This window comes from Nyctibius grandis, chromosome 4 (assembly GCF_013368605.1).
Source record: "Nyctibius grandis isolate bNycGra1 chromosome 4, bNycGra1.pri, whole genome shotgun sequence".
Classification (NCBI taxonomy): Eukaryota; Metazoa; Chordata; class Aves; order Nyctibiiformes; family Nyctibiidae; genus Nyctibius; species Nyctibius grandis.
In genome coordinates, this window is record NC_090661.1 from 15,554,794 (window position 1) to 15,576,385 (window position 21,592).

The following is a 21,592-nucleotide window of genomic DNA, read 5'->3' on the forward strand; positions in this document are numbered from 1 at the left end:
TTGTCGTTGCCAAATGTCTGTTGCCTCTTGACAAATGCTTGTAATCACAGAGCTGTTGAAGTTTTTGAACAGCAGAATTATAGAGCTAATGCTATGACCAGGATGTTCATACAGCATTTCAAGCAAGGAACTTTCTTTGGACATAACAAAAATATCTCCTTAGTCTTTTATCTTTGAGAGAGGAATGAAGAAGGTTAAAACATGTTTCAATTCTCAGTGGTCATCCATTAACACAGAGTGGTATGTCTTTTCAAGTGTCTTTACCCTCCAGTCATTATACCAAAAAATCCTATCTATGCCAATGGAAAACTAAAACAATTTACCTCAGCAAGTGGGATCAGATCAAATGATCAAGAGGCATTTCATTAATCACCACATCCGAGGGCTTGAGTTTCAGAGTTTTATAAGCAGAGGAACATAGGGCTTGAATCTTTCTCCAGTGTACTTTCACAAGGGCCAGCCTGCTGATGTAGGGTAATTACATGGTCTAAAAATACAGCAGCATTTGTTTAAGTTAATGGAAAAGTTACACCAGCTCCAGAGTGCACAGGCAAAAGCGTATTGAGTTTCCTGCTGACTATTGTAAATGCTTTGCATATTAGATCAGAAACTCTTAAACCGGGAACAGCTATTCCTGCAGAATCAGAGGATAAATATCGGGGGCAGAATAATAGGCCCAGTAAATCCCCTTGGCCAGAAATTTCCTCATGAGACTTCTTCATGCTCTGTGACGCACATTCAAAAGGAAGAATTTTAAATGACCTGATCACCGCAGCAATAGATACATGTTTGTTTAAAGTCAGCTGATGAGTCACTTTTTCCAGTTTCATAGCAATAAATATTGGCACATTGAAGTACTTTGCCTATAAATTGCGCAGATATGATGGGCTAACACTGCGAAGTATTTTCCATGAGAACTCACTTCAGCTTTTAAATTGGGTTATTTTAATTATACTTAGATTTGTCTGCTGTCCTGTTCCCACAAACATTTGAGGGTTTGAGTTGATAACTGACTTTGAATATCTAGAGTATACTTACAAGAAAATACATTTTGCATTCTATGCAGGAATTTTTACTGGCAATGGATTGGTATGCATTCAGTCAAAAGAAAGAATATACTTAGTCTTACCAGATGGACAAGCACAGAGCTGTCATGTAGGAGTGATAAATTCACATCTGAAATTGTTGGGAAATTAGTGGATTCAGGGAACTGATGATCTTTTTATGGATATAACTGCAGTTTTCTTACACTTTTTTAAAATACTGTGCTCAAGCTAGTTACATTTTACTTTTCATAGAATTATCATAATATGCTTTACCTGTTTAAGATCACTGTGAATTAATTTTATATGTTATAAAAATGTGACTTGCCCTATATAAATTCTGCAGCAAAATTCTTAATAATGTTAGTTATGTGCTTTAATAGCTAATAATTTTAACTTGCTGTAAATATAAGACCTATCTCCGAGAGAATTTTCAGCTAAAATTAAAATCTCAAGATGCCCTAGATATGTGCACAGTGCACAGAGGTATTTACAGAATCAACTAGGTTGGAAGAGACCTCTGGGATCATTGAGTCCAACCTTTGACCTAACACCACTGTGTCAACTAGACCATGGCACTAAGTGCCACGTCCAGTCTTTTCTTAAACACATCCAGAGATGGTGACTCCACCACCTCCCTGGGTAACCCCATTCCAATGCCTAGTAACCCTTTCTGTGAAGAAATTTTTCCTAATGTCTAACCTGAACCTCCCCTGGTGCAGCTTGAGGCTATGTCCTCTAGTCCTGTTGCTAGTTGCCTGGGAGAAGAGGCTGACCCCCACCCCACTACAACCTCCTTTCAGGTAGTTGTAGAGAGCGATAAGGTCTCCCCTCAGCCTCCTTTTCTCCAGGCTAAACAATCCCAGTTCTCCCAGCTGCTCCTCGTAGGATATACCCTCCAGACCCTTCACCAGCTTCATTGCCCTTCTCTAGACTCGCTCCAGCACCTCAATGTCTTTCTTGAAGTGAGGGGCCCAGAACTGGACACAGTACTCGAGGTGCGACCTCACCAGTGCCGAGTACAGGAGGACAATTACTTCCCTAGACTGGCTGGCCACACTATTTCTGATACAAGCCAGGATGCCATTGGCCTTCTTGGCCACCTGGGCACACTGCTGGCTCATGGTCAGCCGGCTGACCACCAATACCCCCAGGTCCTTTTCTACCAGGCCGCTTTCCAACCACTCTTCCCCCAGCCTGTAGCACTGCATGGGGTTGTTGTGGTCAAAGTGTAGGGCCAGGCACTTGGCCTTGTTGAACTTCATACCATTGGTCTCAGCCCATCTATCTAAACATTTATCAATGTTTAAGTTTGATACAGTACATTTTTGATTGTTTTTAATGTTTGTATCTCAATTAACTGAAACACATTCAGAAACATAGTACAAAACTGAAAATTAAATTAATTTTAATGAAAAACTTTTTTTTTACAAAAGCATCTTGCATCTTAAGTCAGATTTATACATGATATTGTTGATTATTTTAACTTCAACTCGCTCTTACCCGTTTCCATCAGTAGAATTAATTTTCCAGAATGTCCTGTTTTACTTATAATGGGTTGCTCTTAATAATTTGAGCTCGTATGCTTTGTCAGTCTGAAAGATCATGACATGAGGCCTGGGACTGGATAATGCTGAGCAACTGCTGTTGTACCTGCAAATCCCGGGTATGTCACTGAACACATCTGCTTGGTAGCTCTTGGAATCAGGCTGAGGTTACTGTCGAATTGTAACGTATTTCCTATTTATACCACACACAAACATTTGACCTACCATTTTTGACTGGAAAAAATAGGAGGAGATTAAGTAGTTACGCTAACAAGATTATATTCATCTAACGTCATAATAATAAACTAAATCAAAAGTATTTGAGAGATAGATAATTATACTTTGCTTTCAGTGATGTTTAGGCTGGGCACAAAGTTCAGTTTTTCCAGTGAAATTGCTTAATTTTCTCATTGCAGAAACTTAGAAGTCATGGGCAGAGTTTCTTAGTAGTTTGTGTGTGTTAAGTGGGTAGATAGGATTTCATGTTTCTAAACTTGTAACTGAGGAGATAGGGAATCTATGTTACTAAGCAGGGTTTTGCTGCCATTATAAATAGAACTAATTCTAAAGCAAATTTTGATCCTACTAGATTTTTTGAAATCTTTGTCAAAAGTAGCAAAGCAGAAAAAAGTGTCAGGTGAGAATCAAAATCCAAATACTTATTTTTTTTCATTATTTTTAAAACCTTTATTTTCAATGCAACCTTTTATTAACATTAAAACATTTCAAATGTTAGGGGTTTTTTTTAAAGCAAATAGCCATTTTTTAAGCATAGCATGAATTTATAATATGCATATTCTGAGAACGGCAGATTTTGTTCCTATGAGGTAAAAGTCAGCACAGAAAAAAAAAGGCAGGATGGACTTGTGAACAGTAGGAATTGTCAACACACAAAAAGTGGCCAAGTTACTAAGAAAGGTGGTTGTGACTCAACACCACAGTCTGTCAGGGATAAAAAAATTAAAATTCTTCATTAAATAGTAGCAACTGTTCTCATTACCACAGAATTATTTTTGAAAGCCACAAAGAATGAAAATCACAAGTTACAGGGAACAAGATGCTTCTCCGATGTCCAAGCAAGTGAGAAAACGACGGAGATGGGGAATATCTTTTAATGTGTTGTCTTTGGCAACACGTCTACCTGCATTCATACAAAAGCTTTCTGCAGTACTATAACATGTCGATATGCTCAGCTGCTGTTCTGGGCTCAGTTGGCATGTCAACTGGAGCAACTGTCATCCAGGGCATAATTTACCATTTTGGGAAGGATTTGCTGTGTCACTGAACAGAAGACAAATACTGGTAGACTTCACCAGGAGACACATGGTTATTTTCAAATGCCATGACCAATCCTTTTGAGGAACACATGCCTGATATAAGAAGCTTGACTCACTGTCTGTAAACTGTGTATCCTTCTTTTGTTGTGAGTGAACTGTACTGTTGCACAGAGTACAGTAAGCTCATATTACTGGTTGCTGGAGGGGGAATTTAAGTATTAAAAAAATGGGAAGCATGTGGTAGAGGTGGCTGATTAGCATTCTGGCTAGCATAAAGCGTTCGTGCCATGACACTGGTGAAATCCACAGTTTCAGAGCTGTGGTAGTTTCTGTCATGGGAATAGCAGCATTGTAGTAACAATAAAGCTGAAGTTGGTCTGGCGTGGAAGTTAATGCCTAAAGTCAATACAGAGAGTGAAAGGAATATTTCCCTCAGTTTAGGGAGAGGGATGCTTGAATGGGTTTAAAGCACTTTGTTACTGCTTTTCCTTATACCCTAATGATTGTGGGTATTGGGATCATAGTTAGTATAGAGATGTATAAAAAGAGACAAAATAATTATTATTTTATCTAGATATAGAGATACTTTGTTCTCTTGGCGTAGTCTTGAAGTCATGTTAGTTCAGAACACAGCTCTGTGCCTCTATTTCTCGTCCCCTTCATTTTCTGTCTAATTTCTATTTAGTCTAAACTTTTTAAGCAGGAACTGCGTCTTACTGTGGTGGTTTTTTTTACAGTGGCTTGCACAGTCAATCAGCTAGATCCTTGGGCCGCTTCGGCATTTCAGAAGTGATGCTGCCAATAGTGAAATCTTTAAATATGATGAATGACCGAACTGACTTTCTCCTAATGCTAGAAAGGCATTTTGCCATAATTCATAATAAAGCACAGATTTCACTATATCTGATGGGTTTACTGAGACATACTGAAAACTTTTGAGATACTGGAAACCAGTTCATTCAATATAGTCAGCTCTAGCTGTGGTGATTTGGTCTGTTCTTTTACATAATTTACACACTAAAAAATATAATACAGCTTGGCTCAGCATACTCAATTCTCTAAAACCCCTTGACTGGAAAATTAAATGTCCATTGGTTCTACAGCTCTTCTTTGAAAACAGTTTTTGCAACCAGGTTCATTAATTCATCTGTTGTCCGTACTTCTTTCTGCAGAAGTAGAGACAAAATTTTCAGACAAGCATGACTTTTTTCGTTCTTGACTGAAAGCAGTGTTTATGAACCACTCAACAAATGCTGTATCTTTATGTAGAAATTTGCCTTATTTCCTACCAAGGCATGCAACAGCAGCAAACTCTGTGAACTTAATCTGTAGGAAAGCTTGAGGAAAACATGGCAATCATTTCATAAAAGTCTAAGTTTATTTAGAGAATGGGAGATAGTATGTCAATCCCAGCACTTGGAAGTGTTAATTCACAATCACTGTTCTGCTAAATTGAGTAACTAACACTCTTTGTCGGGTTACAGTATGTCTTCTGCAAAGCTTGTGCCTTTATTGTGTTTGAAACTTCTGTGATTAATGGTGAGGTTTGTGGCAAGAGTTAATAGTTATGGATCTGTCTCCGTACTTAATCTAGAGTATAGTCTGATGAATGAGATTTCCTAGATTCCACTTGGATATACTGTTATTGCTGGTTATTACTACTGTTGGTGATTGCTTGTGCCAACATTCTCCGATATGTACTTTTTGTCATATATCTTCTTCTTTTGTCCTTAAACCTTACCACTCTGACCTGTCAGTGCATACAAAACCCCATACATCAGTCAGCAAAATGTATGGAAATAATTCCCTTCCTCCATTAGATTTAAGCTACTTAAGTTGGTTTTACTAGAAGGGATCACAGAAGAATCCACTGACGTGTACTTATCTGTTTATGGGAATGTAACTTTATAAATGAATTTGTTACTATTGTAAGAATCATGTTTTCAAAAGCAATTACAAGTTATGTCCTTGGGTAGAGTGACATGTAAAAAGGATAACACTAGATGGCAACATACTCTTTTGTCTGAGTTTGCTTTATACCTTTGATTTAAGAGGATTATTTGTATTTTAAAAGAAAACATTAATGGCTAATAATGGCAGAGAGATAATTAGCTGTAAGTGCAGATGTCCCTAAACTGCAGGAACAACAATTTCTTAGCATCTTCATGGAAAAATTGACTGTCTCCAAGAAGATGTAAAAGAGCTGCTCTCTTTGTGTCAAGCAAAGATCAGCAAAACTTAAAAGCCAAAAAGACTTCAAAAGACCAAAAATGGAAACTTTTTCTATGTAGTAAGCGTTTTCTTTCTGGTCATTAATGTAAACACTGTTTAAGAGCCGTTACTCTTCATAGGCTCTGAACAACACAGCTCTAAGATCAGGTTTACCAATCTAGAGGGGACCCACATGTCATCATGATGGTGGTCTTCTGTAGGCATAAATGTAAGGGACATGTGACTGCTCTGCCCTGACTGCTACAGGAAGGAGCTGGGGTGGGCTGTCATAGTTGAGGTACTAGAATCCAGTTATATTGGATAAGTCAAGCAGGCGATGGAAGAGCCACTGGGCTAATCTAGCATTGTGTGGGAAACTCTTCTGCATGCAGATGGGACAGGGTTGTAGTGGAAAAAGCAAGCATGATACTGCATTTGAACATGCAAGTACATGTCACCTGCATGATGATTGCCACAAGTTTGTTTCTCTTAGATTTTACACTCGCTCGGTCTGTTTCTTCTTTACGTTAATTTTGTAAAGTTCCTGCATAATTTAATAAGCACTGGAAGTATAGCTGATCCTTATTTCTGTTTATTCTCTCTTTGAAGTTTAACTCTTCCTCTGTCTGAATTTGTACTTTGGGTTTCAGTTATGTGAATTTGAAGTCTTTCAGTAAACACTATCTGCATAGATACTCTGAAGGCAATTTGGGTTTTGGTTTTTGTTGTTGTCGTTTGGTTTGTTGTTTTGCTTTTTTTTAAATTTGTCATACTGTTTCATTATTGGTGCTATTTTGTCTGATGAGGTATGTTTTGAGTTAAATTTTGCAAGACTACATGTCTTGTCTTATCCGAGTTGCTTTGGTCATAGGAGCAGCCAGAATTTCAGATTCAAAATGTTTTGAGGTTTGATTTAGTTTCTGTTGGAGTGGCTATCTTATACTGCTTTTGAGAAGATCAACTGTTAAGATATATTGCTTTAAAGAGCCTAAATTGGCATAATTTCTGATTACTGTATTTGGAATAGTGTTTTTTTTGGCTTTTGAAATACAGTTGCATCATACTGCATCATACAAGTTATATACACCTTTGTGCTGTATCAGCAAATTTTACACATGAAGTAAACAACTGTTATGATACATTATGTTATAAAGAGTATCAGTGTATCCAGCTGGTTCTTTTTATTTTGATTCTAATAGCCATAGTTATATTGAATCAAAATAATCTTAATTTTGCATTTTGTTTGAATAACCAAACATATAGTTTCATTGTTGATATATTTTTTAAAAAACTTAAAAACAACAGCTCTAACTTGCCTGGATTTGTTTTCTGGTGATTGTAATATGCAGTAAATGTGGCTAATTCAATGTCATGTTTTATACTACAAAGAGTAAAACAGGCTGCAGAGCCAGCACTCTTTAATATACTCTGCATAAACATAAACTCTTATTCTATATTTTGAAGATCTTAGAAGTTCAAAAAAATATTTCAGTTTTATTTGTAGAGAATACAGGTAGAAACAGTAAGAGATTTAGAGCTGCAGTGAATTTAAAGCATGCCTCTTAGTGATATGTATCTATGTCTGTTTCTAGAAATACATGAGAATAACAGATCTTGGTTGTTTTTCAGATGTCAGATTTAAATTTCTATCCCGTTCTGCATGTGAATGGCATTATGATGCCTGTACAAGCCCTTGTTTCAAGACATGCAGAGACCCTTTGGGAAAAAACTGTCAGACAGTACCGAAGTAAGTATCTGTATTTTTATGGAAAAGTATGTAATTAGGGTAATATAGTTATGCAGCATAATAAGAGTATGAGGGACCAGATCAAGGAAATAGAATAAAACTTTTTGAGACAGCTGCATGAAAGTGAAATTTCAGTTGTTAGGTAAGTATTATCAGATTCTGGAATGACTAGTATATTTGTAACTTTCAAGCTGGGGCTATATAATAAAGTATTAATAAAGAGAGGTGATTACAAGTTTGTTTCAAATAGTTGTGCCCCTACTTTTTCATCATGGCGTTACAACAGCCATATCTGTCCTTGTCTTTTCCTTCCAATTGGAATTTGTGATAAGTCTGGTAAAACTGGCATTTGGATTTTGGTGTGCAAAAATGTTTGACATTTCTTAAGCAATAGCATTCACTATTGAACCTGTGACCGTTCATTTCAAAAGCCCAGTGATGCAGAGTTCGTGCTTTAGCTTAGATCTGAATGAGAATGGAACCTGTGGCAATGACATTTTGAAGGAGTACACTGAGGTGATAAGATTTAGATAGAAGAAGACTGTCTACTTAAAAATACTTTATAAATAAATTGTGTTTTCCTAAATTAAATGTTCAATCCAGAAGATACTGTTCAACTAGTTAATACTAATTGTTTTTCTTTTAGAGTGGAAGGATGCATTCCTGCCTGTCCTGTCAATATGTTGCTGGATGAAGTCACTCAAAGATGCGTGTATTTTGAAGACTGTATGTGTGAAAAATTATATATATTATGTATGATACTTAGCTTATTAATTTCTTAGGTCTTTAGTCAAATTTTCAAATATCAGTTCTTAAATTTGTGTAACTATGACCTTAGTTATATGAATCTTGAGCTCACTGAACATACATTTCAGTTAAATTTATTTCACTCCTCAAAAATCTGAGACAAATTTTAAACTAAGAAGGATGTTCTTTCTTCATAAAACATTTCAGTAACATTAGATATGGAGCAAATGATTTAATGAATTTATTTTTAATTTGTCTATGAATTTTAGAAGTTTAAAGGCAATTAAAAAGATCAGAGTTATATGAGTTACCATCATTTCCTTCTAGCTCTGCTAGCTTTATGACTATAATTATTCATAAATCTGAGTGCTATTTATTTATGTCTGTTTTCAGGCATTGAACCTGCAGATGACAGTCCACCTTTGCCACCCAGCATTCAAACACCAGCACTTTCACAGATAACATCAAGTACAAGTTTGGCAGCGATCAGTGAAGTGGTAACTTCATTTCCTGTACCTGAAGCAAAGGACATGGAAACAACACTTGCTTCAAAACTGCAACTCTCTGCAACTACAGGGAAAACCGAATTTTCAGCTGTTATATCTAATACAACACTTCCAACCATAACTTTATCATCAAATACTTCTTCACAGTCAACAGAAATGACATCTGGGAGAACCACTACAGCAATATCCAGAACAACAAAATCTAATGTAAGCTTGTCTTCTATTGGCTTTCCTTCATTGTTTCCATCTACTGTCAGTTCAGAAACTTCTACAAAGATACAACCAATCAGTCGTGGTTCCACTAAACTATTGAGGGCTACTGAACCTCAGACAGTAACTGCTACACATGCAGTGACTATAAACACAGAATCAGAAAGCAAACCAATTTCTACTTTTATTTTTACTGGGACCCCACTTATACTTAGAACAACAGAATTGCCAGTCAAAACTAAAATAATGGAAATATCAGAAATAGCCACAAGAACACTTCCCACAAAAGCAGCACAAGTGAAACCAGAAGGACTTACAACATTTACGCCCAGTTCATTTGAATCAATAACAGAAAAAGCTACTGCCTTTCTGCCCCAGTTTTCCACACCACCACCTGTGGGCATGCCTTCATATACACCACCAGTAAACCTAACAGGAACTTCAGAAGGGACAAAAATAAGCATAGAACAGTCTTTTACCACAGCAGACAATGTTACAGTAACATCGTTTTCTCCTGTGATCACTACTTTGTCAAAACCAGCGTCTTCAGCAACAACAAAATCAGCAATTGTTTTAACTGAACAAAGCACGAAGACTGCATTTTCGCCATCATTCACACCACCTATTTCATTAGGAAAGCCAATTACAGAACCTCCTATTGAAGTGGTTCAACAGCTGACTCATACTGCAGAGGTACCTTTCAGTACAACTCTAGGTCCAAAGACGACAATTCTGCAAACTCAAGAGAGATCATCAGAAACAACTTTGTTATCATTTACAACTCATAAAAAGGAAATTCCCAAAACAACATCTCATGTGGAGCATACGTCGAGTTCCTATTTCCGTCCATATTCATTACATCCTAGTTCTACAACTGAAAAATCTGTCATTCTTTCTACAAAAAGACCTTCAATGTCTGTTCCTACTCCTGCTTCAGGTGAATTAAAAAAAACATTTAAAACTGTTTCAACTACAGGATATCCCTCATACCTAGTTCTAAACACAACAGAGTTCCTGACTACATCATCCACTAAATATCCTGTTGTGGCTGAGACTATCAGAGTGACACCTTTGTCTGTTGAGGTAACATCCAAAATAACATCTCCTTTTGAATTAGCGGCAAAATCAACTTTGTTTTCTAGAAAAATATCTACCGAATACAAGTCAACTCTGGTTTCAAGTACAGTGAAGACAAGCACTTCAGCATATTCAGGTAGTGTTACCACATCAGCAGTGAAAACCTCTATCTCATCAAAAGAAACCACCAGAGTTCCTTTCATAGCTACAGAGCTAGCTCAAAGAAAACCCATCACTGGATCTCCACTTAGTCTCCTTAGTGGAACTGAAACCACATTGTTGACAACACAGCCTGATAAATCACTAGTGGAAAGAATTACTAGCATCTCTACTAGAAAGCCAACTGCTTTCTCCTTTTCACCATCAAGTTCTCTAATCTCTTTAAATATTTCTCTTCCTTCACTACCCTCATATGAAAAAGAAGTATCACTGACAGCTCTCAGTCCCGTGCATACATCCCATGAAATGATCTCTTTTTATCCAAGAACAACTATAGCAAAATCTATGTTACTGACAGAAAAGACCTCTCCAATCTTGACTTTCTCTACTTCATCCACTATAAAAGAACAATCAAGTCCAATAACAACAGTATCACATGACAAATTGCTGGGCAAAGCCATTTTAAATATCACTTATGCCACATTCTCCCCATCCTCTGAATTCAGCAGTCAGCTCATAACAACGAAAAAAGTAATGACAGCCAAAGAAAAATCAACTCTGTCCCCTTCTGCTGTACTTCCACTAACAAAGTCATCTTATACTTTCTCCACCTCTCAGTATCAAGCAGATAAATTGGTTTCTTCACCTTCCTTAACACAAATGATTCCAGAAGTAACAACCACACCAAAATATCCAGTAGAAACTGAAGTAGTTTCTACAGCATTGAAATCTACAGTCCGAAGTATAACAGATACAATAAAACTTACAGCAACTACAGCTCAGCCATCCTTTCCTCCATCTTCAGTAGGCCCTTTCTCTTGGCAGACATCTTCAAGAGATAAACTTTCAGTACAGACCACAAAGACCATGGTTATACCACATTTTTCTACTGAGAAGGCTATGGAACTTGGTTGTCAGACTTCTGAGCCTTTGTTGACAAGCCAAAGCAGTACCCCAATTTACCAGTATCCTGCAAAACCCACTGGTCAGCCACAACATGTCTTTAGCACCACCGAAGCTACAGTAGAATTGACTTCCTCATACCCTTTAATCACCTCACTACCTGAAGGCATTCATTCAAGTATATCACCTACTTCAGTAGGTCCTACACAAGTTATTTTACCAACTGAAAAAAAGTTGCATTTAACTGATTCAGTCACACAGCCATATGTATCAAGAGCTGCTTCTGTTTTATGGCCTACAGTCCCAACTAGAACAACAGCTGACTTGATTTTTGGCACCAGAATTCTCCCTTCCTCACCAGAAGTGCTTGCAGCTTACTCTTCTTTAGCAACAATTAAAAAAGAATCATTTCCTTCGTCTTCCACACAAAAGGCAGGTACTGGTCTCAAATTCACACAGCAGGCCTTGTTTACTGAATCCCTTGGTTCAAGTCAAACACTTCAAACAAGTACAGCTTCACCAGAATCTAAGTCAACCTCTTCATTGGTTTTGTTACCAGAAACAACAGGAATTCCCATTGTGATGGGGAGTGGGCCATCCACATCAACGAGCAAAAGTGGTACAGAGAAAACTGCGGTGTTACCTAAGCAAGTCACACTTTCAACCACCGCCTACGGTTCCATGTTTCTAGCAAGTACAATGTTGTTGGCTATGGCCCATTCATCAGCTGCAGCTTCAGCCTCTGCAATGATAAGCAGTACTGAGCAAAATACTAGTGTTGCGTCAGCAATTTCAGACAAAGCAGAAGCAGTAACAGAATCCATCACAAGCTCTGCGAAGCCCACCTATTTTCCTGTCACTTCAGAAGCAAAAGGAGCCGTGCCCCTCGATACAGTAAAATCTGAAGAGCCAGAATTAATGGAAGTCCAAGCTGTCCATACACAAGGTGCTACTGTTACCCCAGAAACACCTCAGACATTTTACTTTCCATATTTCACAAACACAACTGCAGTTCCTTCTAATGTAAGTGTATCAGTACTGTCTACTACACGTTCATCCTCTGAACCAAAACCTTTTTCTTCTATAGCTGCATCATCGGTCAGTACTACTCAAACTTCAAAACTTGAAATATCATCTGAGGTGCAAATGCCTTCTGTGAGTTCACTGATAATGATATCTGACCATCCAAATGACACAACAGCTCCATCACTTTCTTCATTTGCCTATTTATCTACCAAATCACGTTATGGCTTAACTACAACAGTTTCTGATGAACTGGCAACAGCTGAAGCTGTGTCAGGAGTCACAGCATCAGCTTTTATGCTGCCTAGAGAAACAGCAACTCTTCAGACTTGTACAGTGAGTAACTGTAAATATTCATCTGTTTTGTTTTGAATATGTCTTGTTTACTTTTACACACTAATAAAAAAAATTGTAAGACTACTTTGATCTTTAGAATTTAAAATATCTGTATCAAACAGGGAGCTCTATTATTTTTTCAATTATATTTGAAACTTTGGATGATTTCATTGTGCATAATGGTTTTTGTAAGTGCTGTAATACACTGTTTCAGGCCTCAGTTTTTTGACTGTGACTGTTACAAGCATGGTTTTTTTGGTAAAATATGGAGCTTCATGTTGTTCGATGGCAGGTTTTTGTCACATTGCCCTCCTTAAAGTATGTCTTTCTAGAGATCCCGGTTATTATTCCTACTTGTGCCCTTCCATACTTTACCTTCTCAACTTCTTTTAATGTAAAGTTAAAAATGCAATAATGCCATTCTCTGCTCTACAACAGGGCAGCAGTTTTAAACTGTCCTCAGAACGGTCAGATTTTCAAAGGTGCTCTTCACTTGTAGCTTTCATCAGTGTCACAGGGATTCATAAGTATTCTGTACCTGAAGAATGTGAGCCTTGGTTTTGAGCAAATACTCTGCAATATTGTTGATACTAGCTTGGTAAGAATGGTAACCTATGTCTTTTATTAAATATGCCTTAGCCAATCACAGAGAATGAGTGCATAAAATACATTTGCTTGGATGGACGACTGATCCAAGTTAATAAGTCGCAGAACTGCCCATACAATGCAACTCAACCCAGCTGTGGAGTTTTAGGATTTGCTACTCAAACAAATGGTGACAAATGCTGCCCAAAGTGGGAATGTGCATGTAAGTTTTAATTATGCAGTACTTTTGAAGTGAATTTGGGTAACAATTTAATGCATGTGTAAGAAGGCTAAGGACTGATTCTTCTGTATCATGGCGTAGAAATAGAAGGTGCATATTGTATGGATTACTCATTGTCTAATGCAATTTACAATTTAGTTCTACATCTAGGGAAATTAAATTAAAATGCTCCTTTAATGTAGGATATTCCTCTCACCCAACTTTAGGTATCTGCAGTGGACATGTCTAGCTCTGACTTAGACCCATGTTGTCCTCTGTCTAATCAGAGGACACCTAGTCAATATAGTCAGTGGTTTTTTTGGTTCATCTTATATCTACTTCAGGATGAGAAGATTCCCTAGATTGTTAACTAGCTCTGTTAACAGTTTGGGGTCTCTGGAAGCATAGCTGTACTGTGATCACTCCCATCAATTATCTAGAATTGGGCAGGAAGAATCCAGACCTTAAAGAAAATTAAATTTAATCCATAATAGCAAAGAAAAGATGCAGAGATAAGCAATTCGCATTTCTGATTATGCTCTAGAGTTTGAAATAACCAGGAGTAGAACTCCAAGCCCTTTGAAACACAAAAGCTTTAGTAATAAGACTAGCAAGAAGGAAACTTTCCATGAGCTCCTGCCTTAGGAACAAGACTAGAAGGGAACTAAGGATCCGGCATGATCCACTGTCATTCATGTTTTTTGCTAGTCTGGGATTTGTAAAAATTACAAACCTTTGCTAGCAAGAACTATAAGAAAATAACTGATTGCAGAGGTCTGCAGGTTGTTCCACTGAAATATGCAGGATTTGACTCTGCTGTCCATTTACAGAGACACAACAGTATCAAATATAGCTGAAAATGTGCTGCATATATGAATCTCTAGTAAGCTAGGTAATCTTATGAAATCTATTCGTTTATCTTTGTATTTTGTAATATTTACAGAAATTCTAAAATAAGTTAGAAAAAACATTTAATTTATTTTTATTTTTCTTAGGTCGTTGCACAATTTTCTCTGATCTGAGCATTGTAACCTATGATGGAAATCATTTGGCTTTATTCAAAGAAGCATCCTACATTGTTAGTCAAAGTCAAGATGAAACTATAACCATCCATGTCCTTGACTGTAGAATGGTAACTAACATTTATCAGCTAACAAATGGTGGTCAGTACTGCTAATAAGATCTCTCTTAGAAGAAAGGGCATAGTAATACTCCATAGTTGTGTTTAATTATTCACTTCTGTGCAACATCTATGAATTGTACTTGCAGTTTACAACACTTATGAATTGTATAGCGCTTTATCACCTGACTGTATATGCATAGTTCCTTCTGAAAGAGTTGGAAGGTGAGAGGTAGGTCTGTGTTATCTTATTATTTGTGTAAAATAGACAAGGTGATGAGAGATTAAGTGGATATTTACTCGTCACTTCTGTGAATGCCATCACATAACAAGTACCACCGTAGTGTACCAGTGTACCACTAGTGTATTTCAGTGCATGATTTTTGTCTATGTTCATATGGAGAAATTTGCACTGGAAACACCAATTGTCAGAGCCATAAAAGATTGTAGGATTGTCAGACTAAATTAGACCACCCCGTGCATTCCAAGTCTCTGATGGGCAAATATTTGTTGTTTCAGAGAGGGAAGAGAGAAACCCTAATGGGTATCCTGCCTAGTGGGTAGTGTAGATTGGCTTTACGTCATGAAGAGTTCATTTCTCGTGAGCCTTTACAAAGCTCTTTAAACTCCAGTCTCTTCTATGAGAACTAGGTAATTTTGATGTCCATATAAATGTCCATCACAAAGTTTGGTCCCAAGTAGTACCTTATGGAAGCTAATTTCAGAAGCTCAATACAATTGATATGAGAAAGGAGATCTGTTTATGATTTTCAGGTTTGTTTTCCTGCTGTATTCAGTGCTTTGTGTTTTGTTCAGCACCTTGTAGCTCGATGCATGTATTTCTGATCCATTACTTCTGTACTGTACATATATCATATGCATTCATCATTCCCAGTCTCATTCTTGCTCATCTTCAGATGTGTAGTTCATATTTTTCAGTGTCCAAACAGTTAGTCCGCCATATTTTTTTTTTCCTGAAAACCTTTATTTCTGTTGTAATTTCAAGATGGGGGATACAACACAGTTGCTGAACACAATGAGATCATAATATTTTGTTTATTTTGCAAGAATGCTGTCCAGATGAACTTTGTAGTCCAGACTTGAAACTGCAATCAGCAGTCATTTTCCTCTCTTAAAAATATACCCACCAAAAATCCTTAATGTGCCAGTACCTAAAACCAATAAGCAGCTAACGTATAAAGGTGTTGCACATCATGACTATGGTTGATGTATTTTTGCTTTCTCTACAGAGTAATTCAAATTCAACTTCTTTGTGCCTGGCAATGTTGAATCTAACCTATGTATCAAACCAAATTATTATCAATCGTTTAAGTAGAAAAGTAAGTATTTTGAGGGTTTGCTTTTCTTTGCCTTTTGGACAGTATCTTATTTCTGTAATCATCTACCTCCTCATGTGGATACTGAAGGTTAGAGTACAACACAATAGGTCGTATAATCCATTGCTCCAACTTTGTAATTTAGCAAACTGCTAGTAAATTTAAAGAGTCAAATTGTGATACCAGGACAGTTAATGAGGTAAGTCACAGAGCAAGGCACATAAAGTGTTAGTCTCTTTAGTACTTATGTTATCTTTGTGGAGGTGAGCCGGACTTCTTTTGAAATTAGTTATGAGTTAGATTCCAAAGCTGTTGAGAATCTGGCATTAGTTCTTCTACCTACAGCACTTGGTACCTGACATTTAACCTCTTTTCTGTGTGTATTTCAGATAACAGTAAATTCAAGATTTGCTTGGCCTACTGTTAGAAAACACGGATACAAAGTCGAGGATTCGGGCAACAAGTATGCAGTTGAGACCCCAACAAAAATCAGAATTCAGTGGTTTCACAGCACAGGTGTGATGATTATTGAGTTTAATAGTACCAGAGAACCAAAAGCTTTGGGACTATGTGGTAAGTATAGACTAGTGCAAGAAAAAAAGGCAGTCAGATGCTTTGCTAGGGAAGCACATTTTCCTAATGATATAAACTATCTTTTGCAGGATCTGGCCCAAAAGATTTATTGCAGATCATTGCAAAGTTTAAGATACTATTAAAATTAAATTATTATTGATTTTGTTAATTGTTGAAATTATGTCTGATACCTATCCATGTAATCACTTTTTACCCATAGTGTTGCTTCTGACCTGTAATCTGTTTGAATCACAGACATGATTGCTGTAACCAAACCCAAATAAGTAAGACAGGCATAAATTCATAATGTCAGATAAGGTCATTTACAGATTTAGTGTTTGGTATCCATCTGATAGGAAATGATATGTGCTATTTTCAGTTTCTAAAGGTCAGAATTCACAGGAAATGTTAACTTGGGAGGACTAATCTTAGTTTATCTGTTGGAGGAAAGAGCTCAGAGGGAACTTCTTAATAGTAATGGGTTAAATAACCATCATCTTGCACTCTTGTTAGGTCTGCTCAATAGTTTCACCTAGTTTCTTTTTCAAAAGCGTAGCCTTGAACAAGCTGTTGGTGCTATAGTTTTTGCAAGCGTGTGTTTGTTGATGTAAATTCCTACTGTGACACCTGAATCCGTAAATTTATCTGCTGTAAATTGGAGCTGGAAACCAGGGTTACAGAGTTCATATAATTACAGTGGATATCTTTCCAGTTTCAGAAAGGGCAAATGCCTGTAGCTCAGTATCAAATACCAGTGGTAGCTCAGTCCAGTTCCAAGTCCTGCAGACAGTAATGTGCTTCTCACAAAGGAAGAGAGTTTGAATTTACTGCCATCTTGAAATTGGATTATTGTCTGTAATTTGCCCTAACTTTTGTTTTCAACATCATTCTTGCTCTGTTTGGCTAATTGTTATTGTAATTAGATCAAACAGAAGCAAGAAAGTAAAGACTCTATTTTTTAGTAAGCCTGATTGAAGTTATCCTGAGTATCTCTTCTGCCTTTACCTGTTTGGTTACTGTAATAGGGAGAATTGGGAACATTACATTCCTGGTTTACAAGGCACTTTAACTAGATGACAGCACATTTGTGTGGATGGTGTTCCAAGTACAACTTTTTCAGAGAATGTGCTGTGTTTTTCTAGTATTCATCTCTGATTGGGATTCTCTACATAAGTCTGACAGCACAGTGCTGTTTGGTGCAACTTACCAGAGCATGCTTTAAATGAGCTGGTTGTACTGCATCTTTTCAGGGTAAATTAGTCTTCCCTGATCTCTTGTGCTTTCTATGTTAGTCTGCTTCTTCTATTTGAGCTTTTGCAGATGTCTTTTAGCTGAACTGCAGTATTGATAGATCCTGATTTCTCAGCTTCATGGAAATGATAAAACTGAAGACACCATTACAGTTTTGTAGCAGCAAGTATCCCATGGAAGAATCTGTGTCAGAGACAAGCATCTTTTACAGTGGAAGGATCAGGCAAACATGGCAACTGGTGAAGAGCTGGTGTGGGAGATGAGGGATGTGGGAAGGGAACATGGACATCTTTATAGCAAAACTGGTGAAAGAGAGTGGAAGCATGTCAGTTTTAGCTGCAATAGATCCCACCAAGCCAAATGTGAAACCTTGGTTTTGTTCTGTTAAATGTCCTTGTCAATGTGTAAGAGAAGTGAAAAAAGATATCCCAGACATGACAGCAATCCCTTGAAGACTCTCAGAACCATCGAGTACTTCCTATTTGTATTGCATAGACTCTCAACCTCAAAAAGTTCAACCAGAAACATTTGTGGTTGAATAATGGTTACAGTTTCAAAAGCTGTTTTACTCCCTGAAAGCCTGTTGCTGTATCACTGATTATGGATGGCTTGCTCTTGTGTCAAGAATTGTGAAAAATGGTAAAACAGACCAGTTCTCTAGGAAAGGGTTAAATCCACAAACAGTTCTTAAATAGATAAAGATTTAGAATTGCCGTGCAGGTTTGTGGAGACTTCAGAATAAAACGTTCTAGAAGTCTGATACAAAAGTCTCAGAAATTAGTGATTAGGAAGAAAGAATGGGGAACTGATCCATCATTCTTCTTTTTTGTACCTGCTGGCTTTTAAAGGACCTTACAGAGGAGACTACTGTAACGCTTGGATGTTCTGTGTTGACCAAAGTCACTCACCATGTGTTACATTGCTTCCTTTGCTCTGAATGGTTTCAAAATTGCCAGCTACCTTAGTTTAAACAGAAACAAAATGTGATACTGCCTTCTGAGAAGTGAATACAGAAAAGTGTTGTGTGTTTTTTGTGGGTTTTTTTGTTGTTTTTTTTTTTTTTCCCCTGCTGACAGATAATATAAGTATACCTGGGAGTGCCAAAAGCTGCACTTTTATGGTAGCTCTTAAGCCAATAGATGCTGAAGACTGCTCAGAAGCACAAGTAGAATAGTACAGTATTTCTGAAGTACAGTATCAGATAAGCATCTTGGCATTTTATGGGAGTTCCCTTTTCTCGTAACATTTAGAGTTTTCATTTGTTGCTCTACATTAGAGGTGCTTTGTAACCTTTTATAAAATACATTTTGGTTTAGTGCTTGTGCAACTGAGGGGTGAATTTTGTGCGCCATAGTTGGGCTCTCTGAACAGCTCTTTGATATGCAATAGGTTTCCATTCATAGATGCATCTTTACTTCTGTTTTGCTTAATTTGTCTGAATTTTGTGTATTTTAATCCTACCAAAGACTTTCTACATCTGTTGTGGGTTGTGATACTGTCATGTTGTATAAGTTTTTTTAAAAGCTGTTTACTTGCTTGAATATGCCACTTCAAACATACTTCAGAATGAACCGTGTGATGTTAACCTGCTTTTTTCTTCTGGTAATACACAGGTTTTTGTGATAGAAGCTTGGAAAATGACCTGATGCTACCCAACAGGACAGTTTTAAGCAAAAGCAGTGACCCATCGACTTTTATAGACAGCTGGCAAGTGCCAGACACATTAAAGTACGTTGGAGAAGACAGGCATCAGGAAACTAATTGTTCAGTCATGGACTGCTCAGAGTGCTTAAGAATGGTGTTGAACCAGACCTTCAGCAGCTGTCATCCTTACGTATGTTAACTATTTCAGAAGCCTACATTTTGAGAGAGATGCAGTTCTGATGTAATTTTGTATACTTGATAATTGCATTAATGTGAAACTACATGTAACCAAATATGTGGAATGAGATATATACTTTTTGTATCTGCAGTTGAAAGGTAAAAATAATTGAAGAGTGTGGCAGCTTGATAGGAGAGTTGCAATAAGCAGCTAACCCTTTTAGAATTCATAATATATCTTTGTTAGTTTTGACAATACCATCTAATTCAATTGTATCAATATGATGTAGAGCAAAGTAAAATAAAATGGGTTTAGGATTTAATTAATCCTTAAACGTTCAGTAATTTAACAAGTTCCAAATTGCAATGGGTAATCTAAGAGCCTGCATTCTCAAAGGCTCTAGGGACAGGGAGTTCCATCTTAGAGAAATGAGAGGGTAGAACAGGACATTTAAAGCAAACCTAAAGCAGATAACAAACTCACAATGTGCAAATAAAGTATTTATTTGTGATCATATGGGTACATTTACCATTTCACCTTTTGTATATTGTTGAGCTTGTTGAAGAGGAGGCCAAAAATAGACAAAAATATAGAGGTAAGGAAGAACAAGGAACAATCAGTAGTTATGCCTTCTATTGGAAAAACTGTATTAGCTCTTGCCTTTGCATTTATAAGGGATGAAACTGAGGAATATAAGGATGTCAACATTCAGGAAGCCTTACTTTTAAATACCAGCAGATTCTCTTTGTACACTGGTGAAGGCTTGTGGCCTCTTGCTTCCTGTGAACTGAGGACTTCTGGCTTCACTGTTTGTAGCTGATATTTTAAAAGGTCATCTTTTTCCTACCTAGCAAGGTCTCTAAGAAGGTGCAATATTTTTTATTTTTTCTTTGTTAGGTTCCACCTGAGCTATTCTGTGATATATGGATTCAAGACACTGAGTACATTCGAAATCCATGCATTTCGCTAGCTGCCTATGTGGCAATGTGCAACAAATTTAATATTTGTATAGAATGGAGGAGCCCTGATTACTGCCGTAAGTATTCTGCACGTATGTGCACGTATAGTTATGTGTTCCATTCATCGTGACGGGATGCATCACACTCTTATTTTTATACCACAGTGACCTCTGGTGGTGCATGCCTAGGAAGGAGGAACCACAAAGTCACATGTGGATTTTTTGGTCACTAAGTGTTGATACGCTGTAGACTGATTTTTAAAAGCCTGAGCTCCTGTATTTACAAGGCTCTAGTAGATATTTCCTGTGGGGCATTATGGCTATTTTTAGTAGTGAGGAGCTGAATAAAGTCAACCTCCTCTCCCAATTAATCTTTAAAGTCTAAACTGGAACCTTCTTTATTTTTTGAGCAGACAATCCCTTTGTGAACTGGACTTTGTCTCATTACCATGATTCCAGATGGTGTTGCTGTATGATTTAGGTATAAATACATGATAAGGATCATCTATTTCAGCAGTTCACAGCACCACGCTGTTGGCATTTGTAGTCATTCTCCGTTTGCCATATTTATGCAGCTTTGATCATTGTTTTGAACCAATGAAAGATCATGTTAAGTTTTCAACAGCAAAAGTTAAATCAAAATGAGATGGTTTTTTGGTCTATTCCTGCATGCACCCATAACATGCCAATGAATTTACTTTAGTAGGATAAAAAATGCTAAATTTAACTGTGTTCTTTGACTTAAAAATAACACATGCGCGCAAGACTAATTAATGTGGATATCTATTAAATATAGTAATGAATTCATCACATTCTTTATTATTCCACATAAAACAATGCTGAATTTGTCTTTACATATATACTTTTGTAATTGACAAAGGTTTGCCCTTTAGTAATCACTGCATTTTCTTAAGCCACCGCAAGTATTCAGAATGATTCA

The 21,592-nt window shown here is 37.1% G+C and overlaps 1 protein-coding gene across 1 annotated transcript in view; it reads left to right on the plus strand.

The window, feature by feature from the left end:
* OTOG (otogelin) overlaps positions 1-21,592 on the plus strand; it is a 106,674-nt gene that overhangs the window by 68,119 nt on the left and 16,963 nt on the right. Inside the window, exons 34-42 of the mRNA XM_068399159.1 lie at positions 7,708-7,825; positions 8,472-8,551; positions 8,966-12,786; positions 13,426-13,594; positions 14,587-14,723; positions 15,962-16,051; positions 16,438-16,621; positions 19,486-19,706; positions 20,592-20,730. Of these exons, the coding sequence (XP_068255260.1) occupies positions 7,708-7,825; positions 8,472-8,551; positions 8,966-12,786; positions 13,426-13,594; positions 14,587-14,723; positions 15,962-16,051; positions 16,438-16,621; positions 19,486-19,706; positions 20,592-20,730 (4,959 nt within the window). The remainder of the gene's footprint in view (positions 1-7,707; positions 7,826-8,471; positions 8,552-8,965; positions 12,787-13,425; positions 13,595-14,586; positions 14,724-15,961; positions 16,052-16,437; positions 16,622-19,485; positions 19,707-20,591; positions 20,731-21,592) is intronic.